This window comes from Lontra canadensis, unplaced genomic scaffold (assembly GCF_010015895.1).
Source record: "Lontra canadensis isolate GAN:19392208 unplaced genomic scaffold, GSC_riverotter_1.0 scaffold85, whole genome shotgun sequence".
Lineage (NCBI taxonomy): Eukaryota > Metazoa > Chordata > Mammalia > Carnivora > Mustelidae > Lontra > Lontra canadensis.
In genome coordinates this window covers 6,931,948-6,945,646 of record NW_022631079.1, presented here as the reverse complement: position 1 = coordinate 6,945,646, position 13,699 = coordinate 6,931,948, and the positions used below count along the sequence as shown (strand labels likewise).

The window sequence follows — 13,699 nt, the reverse complement described above, 5'->3', positions numbered from 1 at the left end:
GCCGAGACTTCTCTGCCTTTCCGTCTACCACGTTGCAGGTGCAGAATCCCATCCCCAGGCATTCTGACTCCAGATTTCAGTCTGTGGAGTTGATTCGGTAGGTAGTTAACATCCCAAGAGCTCTAGGAGATACTGAATCCTAACATTTGCTGCCAATGAAATTAGGTGTTCCCTTGGTAACAGTGATGTTCATAATTATATTATACCTCTCTGTTTTCTCTTGAGGTCAGTTTTATAGCAACAAATATTTGGTAGACCCTTATTTACTGGGTGCTATCAGGAGTGAAAGGTATGAGAAGGATCCCTGTCTTAAAGAGTCTATAGTCCACATGACCACTGGAATGAAAATAGGCAATACAAAGCTTCTAATCTAAGATGTAACAGAATAAACCATAAGTTGTTTTTTTTTTTAATCCATTCTTCTGTTAATGAAGATTTGAATTGTGTTCAGTGTTTGGCAATTATGAATAAAACTGCTATGAACACTTGTAGACAAGTCTTTGTGAAGACTCAGACTTTTCATTTCTCTTCAGGTCAATATCTAGGGAGTAAAATTACTGGATCATGGGACAGATATAGTCTTTTTGGAAGATTCCTGATGGTTCTGCGAAGTTACTCCCATGACCAGTGTATGAGGGTGCCAGTTGTTCCCACATCCTGGCCAAGAATTGGTAGCTAATCTTTCTGATTTTAACCATTCTGGTAGATGCAAAATGGAATCTTGCAGTTTCAATTCTCATTCTTCTCATGAGTAATAACGTTGAATTTTTTTTTCTTGTACTTACTGGCCATTGGTATGTGTCTTTTTTTTTTCCCTGAATTTATATTCAATTAAAAAATTGGGTGGTTTTTTCATCTTTTTATTGAATTATAAGTATATGTAATTGTAAGCATATATATAAATTCTTTGGGTATAAGGGCTATGTCAGATATTGGAAATAACTCCTCGTTGTTTCTGGGTTGTGCTTTCATTTTCTCAGTGAGATCTTTCAGAAAGCCCACCATTCTTAATTTTGATGAAGTCCTTTATGATTTTTTCCCTTTATGGTTGTATATTTTAGGTTCTGAGAAATCTTTCCCTGTGCAAAAACAAAGATTCTCTCTTGTGCTTTCTTTCAGAAGTTTTATTATTTTACTTTTTTGTTTAGGTCTGTAGTCTAATTTGAGTTGAGTTTTGTTTATGATGAGACACTAAGGTCAAGGTTCACTTTCGTCCTGGTGGATATCCAGCTGTCTCAGCACCATTTATTGGAACAGATTATCCTTTCCTCATTAAATTATCTTGGTACCTTTGTCAACTATCTATTGACAGTTGGGTCCTATTGATCTATATGTCTGTCCTTAACTCAATACCACACTACTGTCTTTATTATTGTAACTTTTTAACAAATCTTAAAATCAGGTAGGGTAGTCCTCTAACTTCTTTAAGAGTTTTGTCAGCTTTTTTTCTTTGCATTTCCTTACATTTTAGATCCCACTTGTAATTTTGGTTTTGATGGGCTTACAGTTGGCTTTGTAGGTCAGTCTAGGGGAGAATTGACATCTTAACAGTATATAGTCTACCAGTTCACAAACGTGGCATATCTTTCCTTTTTTTTTTTTTTTGTCGTCTTTAGTTTGTCTCCAACTTTCAGAGTAGAGGTCTTGCCCATTATTTTATAGAGGCATCTGATATTTTGGAAATATCATAAATTAAATTAGTTTTCACTTCATTTCATCTTCCAGTTGTTCACTGTAAATATGAGAAACACTATTAGTATGTACATATCATTATAATTCTATCATGTGGTCTGGCAGAATTCATCTTACTTTTTTCTTTCTTTTTCTCTTTTTCTGTGTACAAAGTGTATACAGTTTTCTACCCACATAACCATGATGTTTTCCCCTCCCCCCCCCAGTATTTTACTTTTTCCTTTATAATTATCATGCTTTTTTTGTCTTTTGACTTAGCGAACTGTTAAGACTTAGAGTGTTTAATAGTAGTGGTGAGAGAGGTTATCCTGCCTTCACTTCATAGTGAAACATCAAGACTTTTTCCCTTAAGACCGGGAACAAGGAAAATATCACACATATTGGAGTGATGCCAGGGCTGATCAAGGATTAAGAAAAAGGAAAAAAAATAAAAGAGCAATAAAGGAGACTTCTACAGACCAACAGAATAATATGAGTGAACTGAGCAGTGGAGTTTGTGTTGGAGCTCCCAACACATATTCATACACATACACACCCTCTCCCACACAGACTTATATGAACACACACACACACACCCCCCAAAAAGTAAAACGAAAAGTCAGATTAGAAAACATTCTGGCATCGGAGCTGGTTAACATCACGATGGTACATTCATACGATGCAATATTATGAAGGTGTTAAGTACAATGAAATGCTGACAGGAAACACTCTCAGGTGTTTCATATTAAGCTTAAAGAGCAAAGTCGTGAAGTCTGCAAAGAGCGTGGTACTCTTCTTGTTATAACAAAGAATATATGTAAACACTTGCACATGCACAGACGGACTGCGAATAGACACAGAAAACAATGGTAGCAGTGATTGCTTCCAGGAAGCATAGCTAGATAGCCAGCAGACAGCTGTGGGAGGGAAGATTTACATTTTTCCACATATCATTTCTTTTAAATTTTATACTCTATTTGCATTACCCATTCAAACAAACAAAAGAAATGCACTGTTAAAAAAATTATGGTTGATATCCAAGAAAGGAAGTGCATTTTACCCTGTACAAGGACATGTGCAGTATATGCCAGAAATAAATAGTGATGATTATATTTTAAAGACATTATCAGTCAAAGGCATAGGTTGTGTCAGTTACATCTGATATCTTCACTTTTAGGGATAACCGTATTCCCTGGATACCGCATAAGATGTTGCCTTTATGATGTATAATTTTACAGTATTTACAACCATAATTTTGTCTTCTTCATACCCTTGTGAGGCAATGTATTGCTACCTTGCAGTTACCTACTTTCTTGTTGCTTATGTGAATTTCGAGAAGGGAAGGAGTTCATATTTATAAAATCCTTGTTTGGGTTTCATGTCACTTCCATATTTCAAGTCATCCTCCTTTCCATTTATTTGCCTTTAATACATAGTTATGCCTAGTTCTGGAGGTTAAAAATGAGTAAAACTGTTTTTGCCCACAGGTAGCTTTCAGGGGAGGCAAGGAAGAGAGATTAAATTGTCAACACCACTCTATGGTGTAAGCATTAATTGTCAAGTGTCACAGCACAGAGGGCTTAACTCAGCTTGCTGATGTCAGAGTGGTCTTCGTAGAAGTATGTTGGTTATCTATTGCTGCGTAACAAATTTCCCCCCTAAAACTTAATGACTTAATGAACATTGTTATCTCAAAATTGCCATGGTTTGGAATTTGAGAGTGGATTAGGTAGTTCTGGCCCATGGTCTCTCTTGAGGTTGCTCTCAAGTTGCTCAGGGAATCGGTTATCTAAAGACGTCAGTGGGGCTGGAGGATTTGCTTCTAGGACAGCTCATTTGCATAACTGTTGGCCAAAGGATTCAGTTTCTGTCTGGCTCTTAGTAAGAGGCCCAAGCTCCTTGCCAGTAGACCACCTCAGAGAAATGCTTGAGTGCCTTCACACAGCAGCTGACTTCCCCCAGGGTGAATAAGAGATAGTGTGAGGGGGAGGCATCAGTGCCCATTACAATTACTTCTGCCATATTCTGTTTGTTACATGTGAGTCAGTAAAGCAGCCCACATTCAAGCCCACACTTTTTTGAAAGGCAATGTGACAAAATATTTGAAGACGTGTTTTAAAACCACCTCCTTTACCTACTTAAAAGTAGGTAAAGCTAGGGGAAAATATAGAAGGATGAATAGGAATCAACCAGGTTCCATGTATTCCAAGAGAATGACATGTCTAAATGCTTAGAGCCACAAGGGAGCATTGCATGTGGGGATTTCAGCTTGGTGTGGCTAAATGTAGAGTTTGAGAAGTGGCAGAAAATGAAGTAGAGGAGGCAGAGATTGAAAAAAAAATAAGTTTTTTTTCTATTAAAAAAATTAATCTAGTGACTCTTGGGAGAATGGGTTGAAGGTGAATGTAAGTGGAAGTGAGGACAACAGTTTGGCAGCGATAAAAGAAGTGTAGATGAGGAGTGTTGAAGTTCTGAGCTTAGGCAGTGTTGTGCACAGAGAGAACAGGACAGAATCATTTGACTTGTAGAGTTAGAATTTGCAGAAGGCCAAAGGGGTGTCAGGGATGGTGTCTGGGCTGGTAGATGTCAAGGACTTCCACATTCACAGGGAACACAGGAGTCAGAGCAGGTAGAGATGGATGTTGGGGAGATGCCAAGTTTGACTTTACACACGTTGAGTTTGGGGCGCCTGAGTGACTCTGTCGGTTAGACGTCCGAGTCTTGATTTCGGTTCAGATCATGATCTCAGAGTTGTGCTGTACATGGAGCCTGCTTGAGATTCTCCCTCTCCCTCTATCCTTCCCCCTCCTCCCTCTCTCTCTCTCTCTCTACTTCTCTCTCTCTTCCTCTATTAAAAAAATAAAAGTAAAATAAACATGTTGAGTTTGAAATGCATGCGAGACACTAGACAGAGCTACCTACTACCCATAGGTAAATATAAAGCTGAGACTGTTGGGTAGAGAGGAAGAAAGGGTTAAAGAGTTTGTTTATTTATTTACTTTTTAAATGGGAGACATTTGGACATTTTTATGCTAAGGGAAAGAACCAGCAGAAAGTAGGAGGTTGAAGATAAAGAAAAGGAGCTGGACAAAATGGAGCGTCTGGGAGGGTGGGGGGTGAATTCAGAGCATGGAGGAAGGGACTGGCCTAATATAATAGGGAGAACACCTGCCCCCCTAAGTTTGGTAAAAGAGGTAAGGATTGAAGGGAATGTAGAAACCTGTGTTCATGGAAAGTCAGGATGAAGCCCAGGGAATTCTTGTTACACGGGTCCTCTTTTCTGTTGAAAGATAAAATGAGCTTATTTGCTAAGGGGGCAGCAGCGGGAGAGGGCTGGACTGTGTTGGAAGCCTTGAAGAGAACAACGAAGATTTGCTGAATGTAAAATTCTAGGTTGGCTTTTCTTCTTTTCCCTTCACTATACATGTCCTCCCTCTGCCTTCTGGCCCCCCGTGTTTTCTGATGAGACACTGGCTGTTACTCTTATTGAAGATCCTTGTATGGGATGTGTAGCTTCTGTCTTGGTCCTTTCAAGATTGTCTTTCAGTAATTTGATTATAATATATCTAGAATTTGCCCTACTTGGATTTTGTTGAGCTTCGTTGAACTGTAAATGTATGTTAGTCATCAAGTTTGGAGAATTGTCATTGTTTCTCTAAATATTCTTTCTGCCCTTTTCTTTTCTTCTCCTGCTGAGATGTCCATTATATGTGTGTTGGCATTCTTGATTGTGTCCCACAGGCCTCTGAGGCTGTTTATTTTTTCATTCCTTTTTTCCCCAGTTTTTCATACTTGGTAATCTCAATGGATCTATTCAGTTTCATTGATTCTGTCTTTTGCTAGCTTAAACCTATAGGTGAGCCCCTCTAGCAGACTCTTATTTTCAGTTATTGTGCCTTTCCAGAACTCCTATTTAGTTCTTTTCTATAATCTCAGTTTCTTTATTGATACTCTCTATTTGGGTGAGATATCGTTCTCATACTTTCCTTTTGTTCTTTAGACATGATTTGTTTAGTTCTTTGAACACATTTAAAGTAGCTAATGAAAAACCTTTGTTTAGTATCAAGGACAATTTCTGATTTCATTTTTTCCCCTGTGGGATTCATACTTTGTCTCTTTGCATGAGTTTCTTAACTAGTTTTGCACACTTTTTTTTTCTTTTTTATGTGTGGCCCTGGGAGTCTCTGTTTCTTTAGCCTCATAGTCAACTAGGGATTGGGCAGAGACTTCCTTAAATGTCTGGCACTTGAAGTCTCCCAGTCTTTGTTAAGGGAGGGGCTTTGTGTGCCTGTTGGGACGTGCCTCCAACATATTACCAGCCATCTTCACTTACTGCAGAGCCTTAAGGTATCCCAGTGGTGAGAACTTACGGACTTCTCAGGTCTTTTCTAAACACACACACACACACACACACACACACACATGCCTGGACATGAATGTGGCATTCTGGATTCCAGGATTGCACTGGAACTTTTCACAACCCACATGGACATGTCGTTCGTCAGTTATTTTTCAATTTTTGGTCATCTTAATGTTTGCCTCACTGCCCAAGTAGCTGCAGTGTTTAAAAAATTGCCTCTGATGATTGTCAGCAAATGCCCTTGGGGAAATGATTGTTTGCTCTGGGCAAACAAAGTTCCAATAAAGAGAAGCCTTGCAAATGGGATTTTCCAAGAACTACCATTAAGGGAAAATAATGATAGTTATCTGTGAATGAGCTTTGGAGGAATTCTTCTTCTCATCTCAGCATCTAGGTTGCTGATTTTCACTGTAATGGAGAGGCTGTTGGTTTTCAATGTGCCATGTAGCTAGAGAGAAGAGGATAGCACCAAAGCAAGTTAAAACCCCAGTAAGCCTGCTGTCCTTACAAATGTTCATCCACTTTGATCAAATAATGTCCCAGCTGGTTTCCAGACTTTGGCTAATTTCCAGAACTCTGAAAGTTGATTTTGATGATTTTTTTCCAGTGTTCTCGTTGGTTTTATAGAGGAAGCTTTTTGGAGGTCTTTACCCTGCTGATGACACTCAACAATAAAAACTAGAAATAGCTGTTTTGTGGGCTGTAACAGAGAGCTAATTGTGAACAGATAAAAAGATTGCAGAGAAACATTAATGGTCCCATTTCTGTTGGAGACCATGAGCTTGTCTAGTAGTGGTGCCAATCTGTCGTGTGCCTACGCTTTCCAGCAAGCTCAGCAGAGCAAATATAGATGTTGAGGAGAATGAAGAACCTGAAATCAGACAAAGCTTGGGGTTGACAGCAAATAAGGAGAAGAGAAATAGGGCAGAAGAAATCAAAAGCTATCTAGATAAGGAAGGGAAGCCTAGGAAGAAGTTAATGTGTTCCAGAAGTGAATGTGTTTGTGCAGGAAATGAGGAAACTAGGAGGGAAAAGTAGTGATCAGAGGATGGCATGGTTTCTGAAAGTTAGGAATTTAGAGAAAACCATTGGTTGTTGATTGGCGAGGTTGTCTCCCGAAGTTCCGTGAGCAACAGGCTAGTGTAGTATACTCCACAGTGAAGGCTGAGTCCTGTTTCTTGTCCACTATGTGTTCCCATATACAGTAGAATGCCTTCCTCGTAGTAGCGATTTGACTGTTCTTTATGGAAAATACATAAAAAAAAATTATTTTCTAATTGAAGGAATCAGTAAGGGGAGAAAATGACATTTGAGTTAGGCAATGAAGGGATCAAAATGTCAACAAGTAGAAAATAGATGAGGCAGAGCATTTCCACCAGAGGGAAAATATATCTGATGTAATTAAGTGTAGAAAGAGTTGAGGGATGATTGGTAGTCTAGTAGGGATAAATTATGAGCTACAGGGGGGGTGGGGTTATGGACATTGGGGAGGGTATGTGCTATGGTGAGTGCTGTGAAGTGTGTAAACCTGGCAATTCACAGACCTGTACCCCTGGGGATAAAAATATATGTTTATAAAAAATTAAAAATTAAAAATTAAAAAAAAATTATGAGCTACAAGTTGGGAGAAAACACTGCTGGTTGAAGGTGAAGGATTAGGACAAAATATGGAATATCTTGAAAGCCCAGCTAAGAAATGTGGATAAATTTGCGCAAGAAATTCTAGCCCCAGGAAGTTTTAAAGCAAAAGCTTGATGTGTGATCACAGTTTCCAATAGCGATATAACTATGGCAACAGTGGGAAGGAACAGATTGGAGGGGGAGAATGCTCGGAGGTAGAGAGACCAGTTGGGAGGCTTTAGAAAATTTGTGATTTTTCAGAACAAGGATGATGAATGTGGAAATTAAAAGATAGATGTGAGAGATTATGGAATAAAGCAAAATACATCTGGTGATCCCTGAGATAAGATTAAAAACATAACCGGCTGTGCTGTCCTTGCTGACATTAAAAAAAATGTTAAGGGCTTACAATTTTGATAACATTGCATCTAGCTCTGTGTACTAAGTCAGGGTAATAATTTATTTTCTATTTATCACCTGAATGCTTACATATTACACTTTGAATATGAACTCAGTATGTGAAACGTACTATCTTTGGAGTAGTGTTCTAAATAACATTTTAAAACATTTGAAAAACTAAGTTATTCTTACTCTACAGCTTTATCAAGGTTTGACTTGTTTGATTAGAAATAATACCAGGAAGTTGAAAAGATGACTGGTTAGTATCAATAATTTTAAAAATTATTATGTAAGCACACCTGAAGGATTTTAGATATTTAAAAAAAATTTTTAGATATGTATAAACTTTATTTTATTATTTTATTTTATGAAATTTTATAAATTTTAAACGTATCTAAAATTTTTTTAAAGATTAGCCTGCTTTCCTTCACAGCTTAGTATAAGTAACTTTTATTTTTTGATCTTGACCGCCCCCTAGTGGTAAGTATCTTTTTAAAAGTAGGGTTTGGAGTACAGCATGTATGGACGCTTTAGGTCCCATTTGGTTCTTCATTGGTGTGTGCCCTCTTAGTGCCAGGATCCCTGGGGTCCTGGGAACACAGTATTTTATCAGGCTTTACTGTTTATCTAAGATGGTTTGTTAAAGGCACACTTCCTGAATTTCTTCTTTGAGTATCAGTATTCTTGATAAAATTCACCAAGAATACATCTGCTAATGGTTCATTTTTTTAAAATGTCAATTATTATTATATTCTTTATAACAATATAAGAAAATCATCTATACATACTTACATGATCTATAATCACCTACCAAACTTATATGAATATGTTTAAAATTAAGGAAAGCATATTTGGGGGAGAGCTCTATGCCTTTGAGACTAACACTACCCATTAGGTATATGCCTGGGCTCCTACATCCAGGCTCAGGAAAGCCTTTGTTCCTAGTTTCAGTCTCACAGGTACTTAAAGAGCACCTCCTTTGTGTCCAGCAGATCGATGCTACAGGGTATGCAAAAGAAATTGTTACAGATTGCGTGGGATCTTTGTGTGTGTATATGACTTCTGTAGATCCAGATTTCCATTTAATAATAATTAGTATTTTATCAGAAAATGGAATGCTAAACTGTTGCTTCTTGCAACCATGATTGTAAGCTGCTCTAAAGTAATGTAAAAAATAAAGACTTGGGAACCATGAATCCTACAGACATTTGGAGGAAGTCCATGGAGGTTATAAGTCCCTTGCATAATGGTGTCTATGAATAATGTGTACATTTCCAGTTCAGGTTGAGTCTTATCAATGAGAGTAAGAATAATGCGGCAGCTAAGGTCAGGAAAAAAAAATACAAAGTCTAAGAAATTCCGCATTGTTACCTGTGATTGATGCACATTTTTCCATATGCTGCCCCTTATTTTCATTATTTGTATGTAGAGATAATTCATGGTAAATCTTATGACCAAGAGAAATTTGTAGTGGCTTTGAAGGAAGTCATCTGTTGCATTTTTATACCAAATTTGCTTTCCAACATATTTGATTTAAGCTCGTATTAAAATTTGTTTGCTGTCCTTGAAAACACTATGCATGTGAGTGGGGTCCTTTGGCCTGGGAACAGAAAGAGGGAAAAAAGAACCTATGGGTTTTTTAGTATTTTAGTTTTCTAAAGAACAGAATATTTTATCCTTAGAAAATTGGGAGTTTGATTTATTAGTGCATTCTAGAATATAATGTATGATTTTCATCTGTAAATGTTGACATAATTAAAATTACGGATAACTACACGAGAGCTTTTACCTTTCATTAAAAGTAACTTCCAAAAGTCCATGTGGGTCATGGTTCAATATTCAATTGAAGGTTGCAACCATGACTTAAGGATATAATGGATCAGCATGCCATTACTTCAGGAAATATTACAATGGAAAATTTGACTTCAATTTTTTTACTACTGTAATATTTAGAATTGCTTTTTTTTTTTTTTTTTTTTTTAAGTAGGCTTCACACCCAATGTGGGGCTTGAACTCATAACTTTGAGATGAAGCATCATGTGCTCTACTGATAGCCAGCCAGGTGCCACTAGACTATTTTCTTTTCTTTTTTTTTTTTTTAGAACTTTTAAAAAAGATTTATTTATTTATTTATTTATTTGACACGAGCCAGAGAGGCAGGCGGGGCGGGGGTGGGGGGGGCGGGAAGCAGGCTCCCCGCTGAGCAGAGAGCTGGATGAGGGGCTTGATCCCAGGACCTTGAGATCATGACCTGAGCCGGAGGCAGAGGCTTAACCCATTGAGCCACCCACGTGCCCCTAGACTATTTTCTTAATAGCCATAACCACCTCTAAGTATCATAAAATCTGATAATATTTTTTTCCTCAAAAAGCAGTTTGCTCTCCTAGCTCTCAAAAATCATTGTTACTAAGTAACAGACATGAGAGTTTTTCTGTCCTTCACCATAGAGATGTTTCTCATTCAGGCTCCTATCCACCCCCAACTACAATGTATTAGAAACAAACTTTTTTCTCTTCAGAGAATTTCGTACATGCAGCGTGCTCCATATACTATTATGAATGTCTGTTTTTAAACTATTAGTGCATTTATTTTTCAGCAAGATGTTTGAGTGTATAGCATGATGTATGTGTGTGTGTGTGTGTGTGTGTGTGTGCGCATGCACATGCATGCAAGGTGGCATTGGGATTTGAGGCTGTCGCTGCTGGAGACACAATTGCTTGGAGCAGACTTGTTGGTTGGGGTGTGCATTGGTGTGTAACTGGGAGGGGAAGATGGGACAACAAAGTGTTGCTTATTCAGAAGCTTAACCCAGCTTTTGAAAGATTTATCAAGAGTTAGAGTTCACCTGTATGTCCTGCAATCAACAGAAACATCTTAGTCCTTTGTTTCTTCTCTTTTCTTTTTTTTTTTTTTTTTAGTCCTTTGTTTCTTAATGCCACCCTGATCTTCAGTAGATGATCTGGCTATGTGTTTATTGGTGCCCTTGAAAGCTTATCGGAATTATTTTTATAGTTCTTGTTTGTTCATTTCAAATCAGTGGTTAAGCAGATATTAAACTTCTATTATTTATAAGATCTTTCCCAGCTCCTAAAAGGAGAGTGCATGAGAACTAATACTTAACCAGGACCTGTTGATTCTGTGCCTGCTATTGGAGGCAGAGTGGAAAGGACACAGGCTGTTGCATTAGGCAGCTTTAGAATTCTTCCATTTGTTCCTTGTGTGACTTTGATCAGTGTCACCTAAATGTTCTCTTCTGTCTAACCCAGATCTGAGCTGAGCTGTCAGTATATCCTTTGACGTATCAGCTCAGTGGGCCCTTGTCCTCATGCCCTGTGATTTCCTAGGGGCTTATGTTCACATGGCTGTCCTGGCACCAGGCCCTTTGGTCTGAGGTTTTGTGTTTCTGGCATTTCCAACCCATGTGCATCTTATTTTTACAAGTATGTATACTCTCCCCCCACTTAGCACCACACTAGTCTTTGATGTTGAGTTGACCCTTTTCTTTTTCTCCCAAAACTTAAACACAACATTTATATGTTTAGCACATTATGATGAAGATGTGAGACATTACCAGAGCTTTGCCCTTAGTCATCCTGTCTGGAGAATTAGTCAGTGTTTACCCTTCTCTGCTATTTATCTCTTTACCTTGTTGCTTTCTCTCTCCTCCTCACCTTCTAGCTGCTTCTTCCTTCTCTCTCGCCCCCGAATGTCTCTTCATTTCTTGGGCAGAACAGTTCAGATCTCTTTCATGGGCTTCTTCCCATCCCTGCCCTCAACTTCATCTCACATCCCACTGCCAAACCACCAAGAGGCTGGAAGGTTTCTCCTGCAGTTAGTTCCCTCTCCTCCCTTGCACCGTTACTGAGGTTTGGCAACCCTTCTCTCCACTGGAAGCCCTGTGCTCTCCCTTTCTCCAAGCTGGTTCCATGACTTGGTGTCTGATCAGGTATATGAAAACACTTCACAAAATGTGAGCCAGGGTAAGAAAGACCGGATGGTTGCCATCATCCCTGGAGGTTTAATAGAGATGCTATGTGATGTCCTCCCTCCTCCTTCAGTTTCCCATCCAGTGACCCCCAGGATCTCTTTTCCTTCACAGCTGCCAGAGCGGAAGTGTGTAGCGGCACTGGGGAGCGGTTTCGAATCTTCCGAGCTGAGAAGACCTATGCTGTCAAGGCAGGAAGGTGGTATTTTGAGTTCGAGGCAGTCACTGCCGGCGACATGAGGGTTGGCTGGAGCAGGCCAGGTTGTCAACCTGACCAAGAGCTTGGCTCCGACGAACGTGCCTTTGCTTTTGATGGCTTCAAGGTGAGCAGACTGTGCTGAGCACCAGACGCCAAAGTTCGTAGATTCCTGATTCTGTAGGCTGCAGTCTCCTGGGGCGGGTACATCTGTGGGTGCCTTCCTTACCATTGCTCCTTTGGGGAGGACTGAAAAATTAGGACTTTCTGGAACACAAACCCGGTAAAAAAAAGTCCTAGGGAAACTCTTGTCGTTGTGATCTCAAAACATTCCCCCCCCATCCTTGTAATGAAATTCAAGAAGTAAAACGTTGCTTCTCCATTGTTACCAAAAAAAAATGAATCCTCTTTGCCTGTCCTAAGTGTTAAAAATGCATATGCTAACAAATTGCATACACTTTGACACAAACAATTCCGTAAAGGAATTTATCTTCAAGCAATAATAAATGGTAGGTACACACATTTAATAGCCATAAGAACGCTTGAGACAATGTTGTTTAAAATCACAAAAAGTTTTCATTTTCAGTATTAGTAATTTTTCTTAAGGTCTTAGGGTTTTTTTTTAAGGAAGCTGGTCAGGTGCTTGTTTTATTATTTACTTAGACATTATATAAATGTTTAAAAATTATTTTACGTGTATAAAATATTTTAAAATATGTATGTATGAATCTAGCTACAGCAGGATAATGATAGCCATTTTTGATTGATAAAATTCTATTTTATTCCCCTAATTTTTATTCTCTTATCTTCTTTGTGAATTTGCATTCCTTCTCATATGAAGGGGAAAAGTTACTTTTAATTAAAAAAGGAAATTAGCATAAATAAGCAATTATAAGAGATTTGACATTTATACGTATCTCGTACTGAGGTATGCATGTGTGGGAAAGCATTTCTAGGCTAGAAGTTAATATTGTGTCTTCTAGAATAACTGACCTACTTTGTTTTGAAATACCACATTTCCTAAGCCTGTTTTTCACTTCATATGGAAAATTTAACATCTTTTGATATGTAATTCACTGGAATAGATTTTTTTAAAAGTATAGTGTATTGTGCTTGGGAATACTCATATCATTTCTTTGCATTGATGACTCTACCCCTTTACATATTAATTCATGGTGGAGGCGATTCTTAAGAGGAAAAATGAGCAGATATATTTGACAAAATATACAACTAATTGTGTACCCATAAGTCAGTGGACTATATTTAGAGATTCAAAAGTCACATTATCAAAACTATGTTTGAGATGTATTTCTAATACGAGATTTCACTTATGTGTACAAGACGTTGGCGTGTATATTTAATTTTTGACTCATTATTTAGGTAAATACCTTTTAGGTTTGATTTGAAGCTTTTTTTGGTTTTGATATATACTGAAATGCCTCAAGATTTCTATTCTGTTAATGTATCA

General features: G+C 38.2%; 1 protein-coding gene across 9 annotated transcripts in view; it reads left to right on the top strand.

Annotated features, from left to right (window-relative positions):
- The window catches only part of RYR2 (ryanodine receptor 2), a 740,314-nt gene that overhangs the window by 476,397 nt on the left and 250,218 nt on the right, over nucleotides 1-13,699 (top strand). For all 9 annotated transcript variants that reach the window (XM_032883093.1, XM_032883091.1, XM_032883088.1 and 6 more), the window contains one exon: nucleotides 12,150-12,358. In XM_032883093.1, coding sequence (XP_032738984.1) covers nucleotides 12,150-12,358 — 209 coding nt within the window. The remainder of the gene's footprint in view (nucleotides 1-12,149; nucleotides 12,359-13,699) is intronic.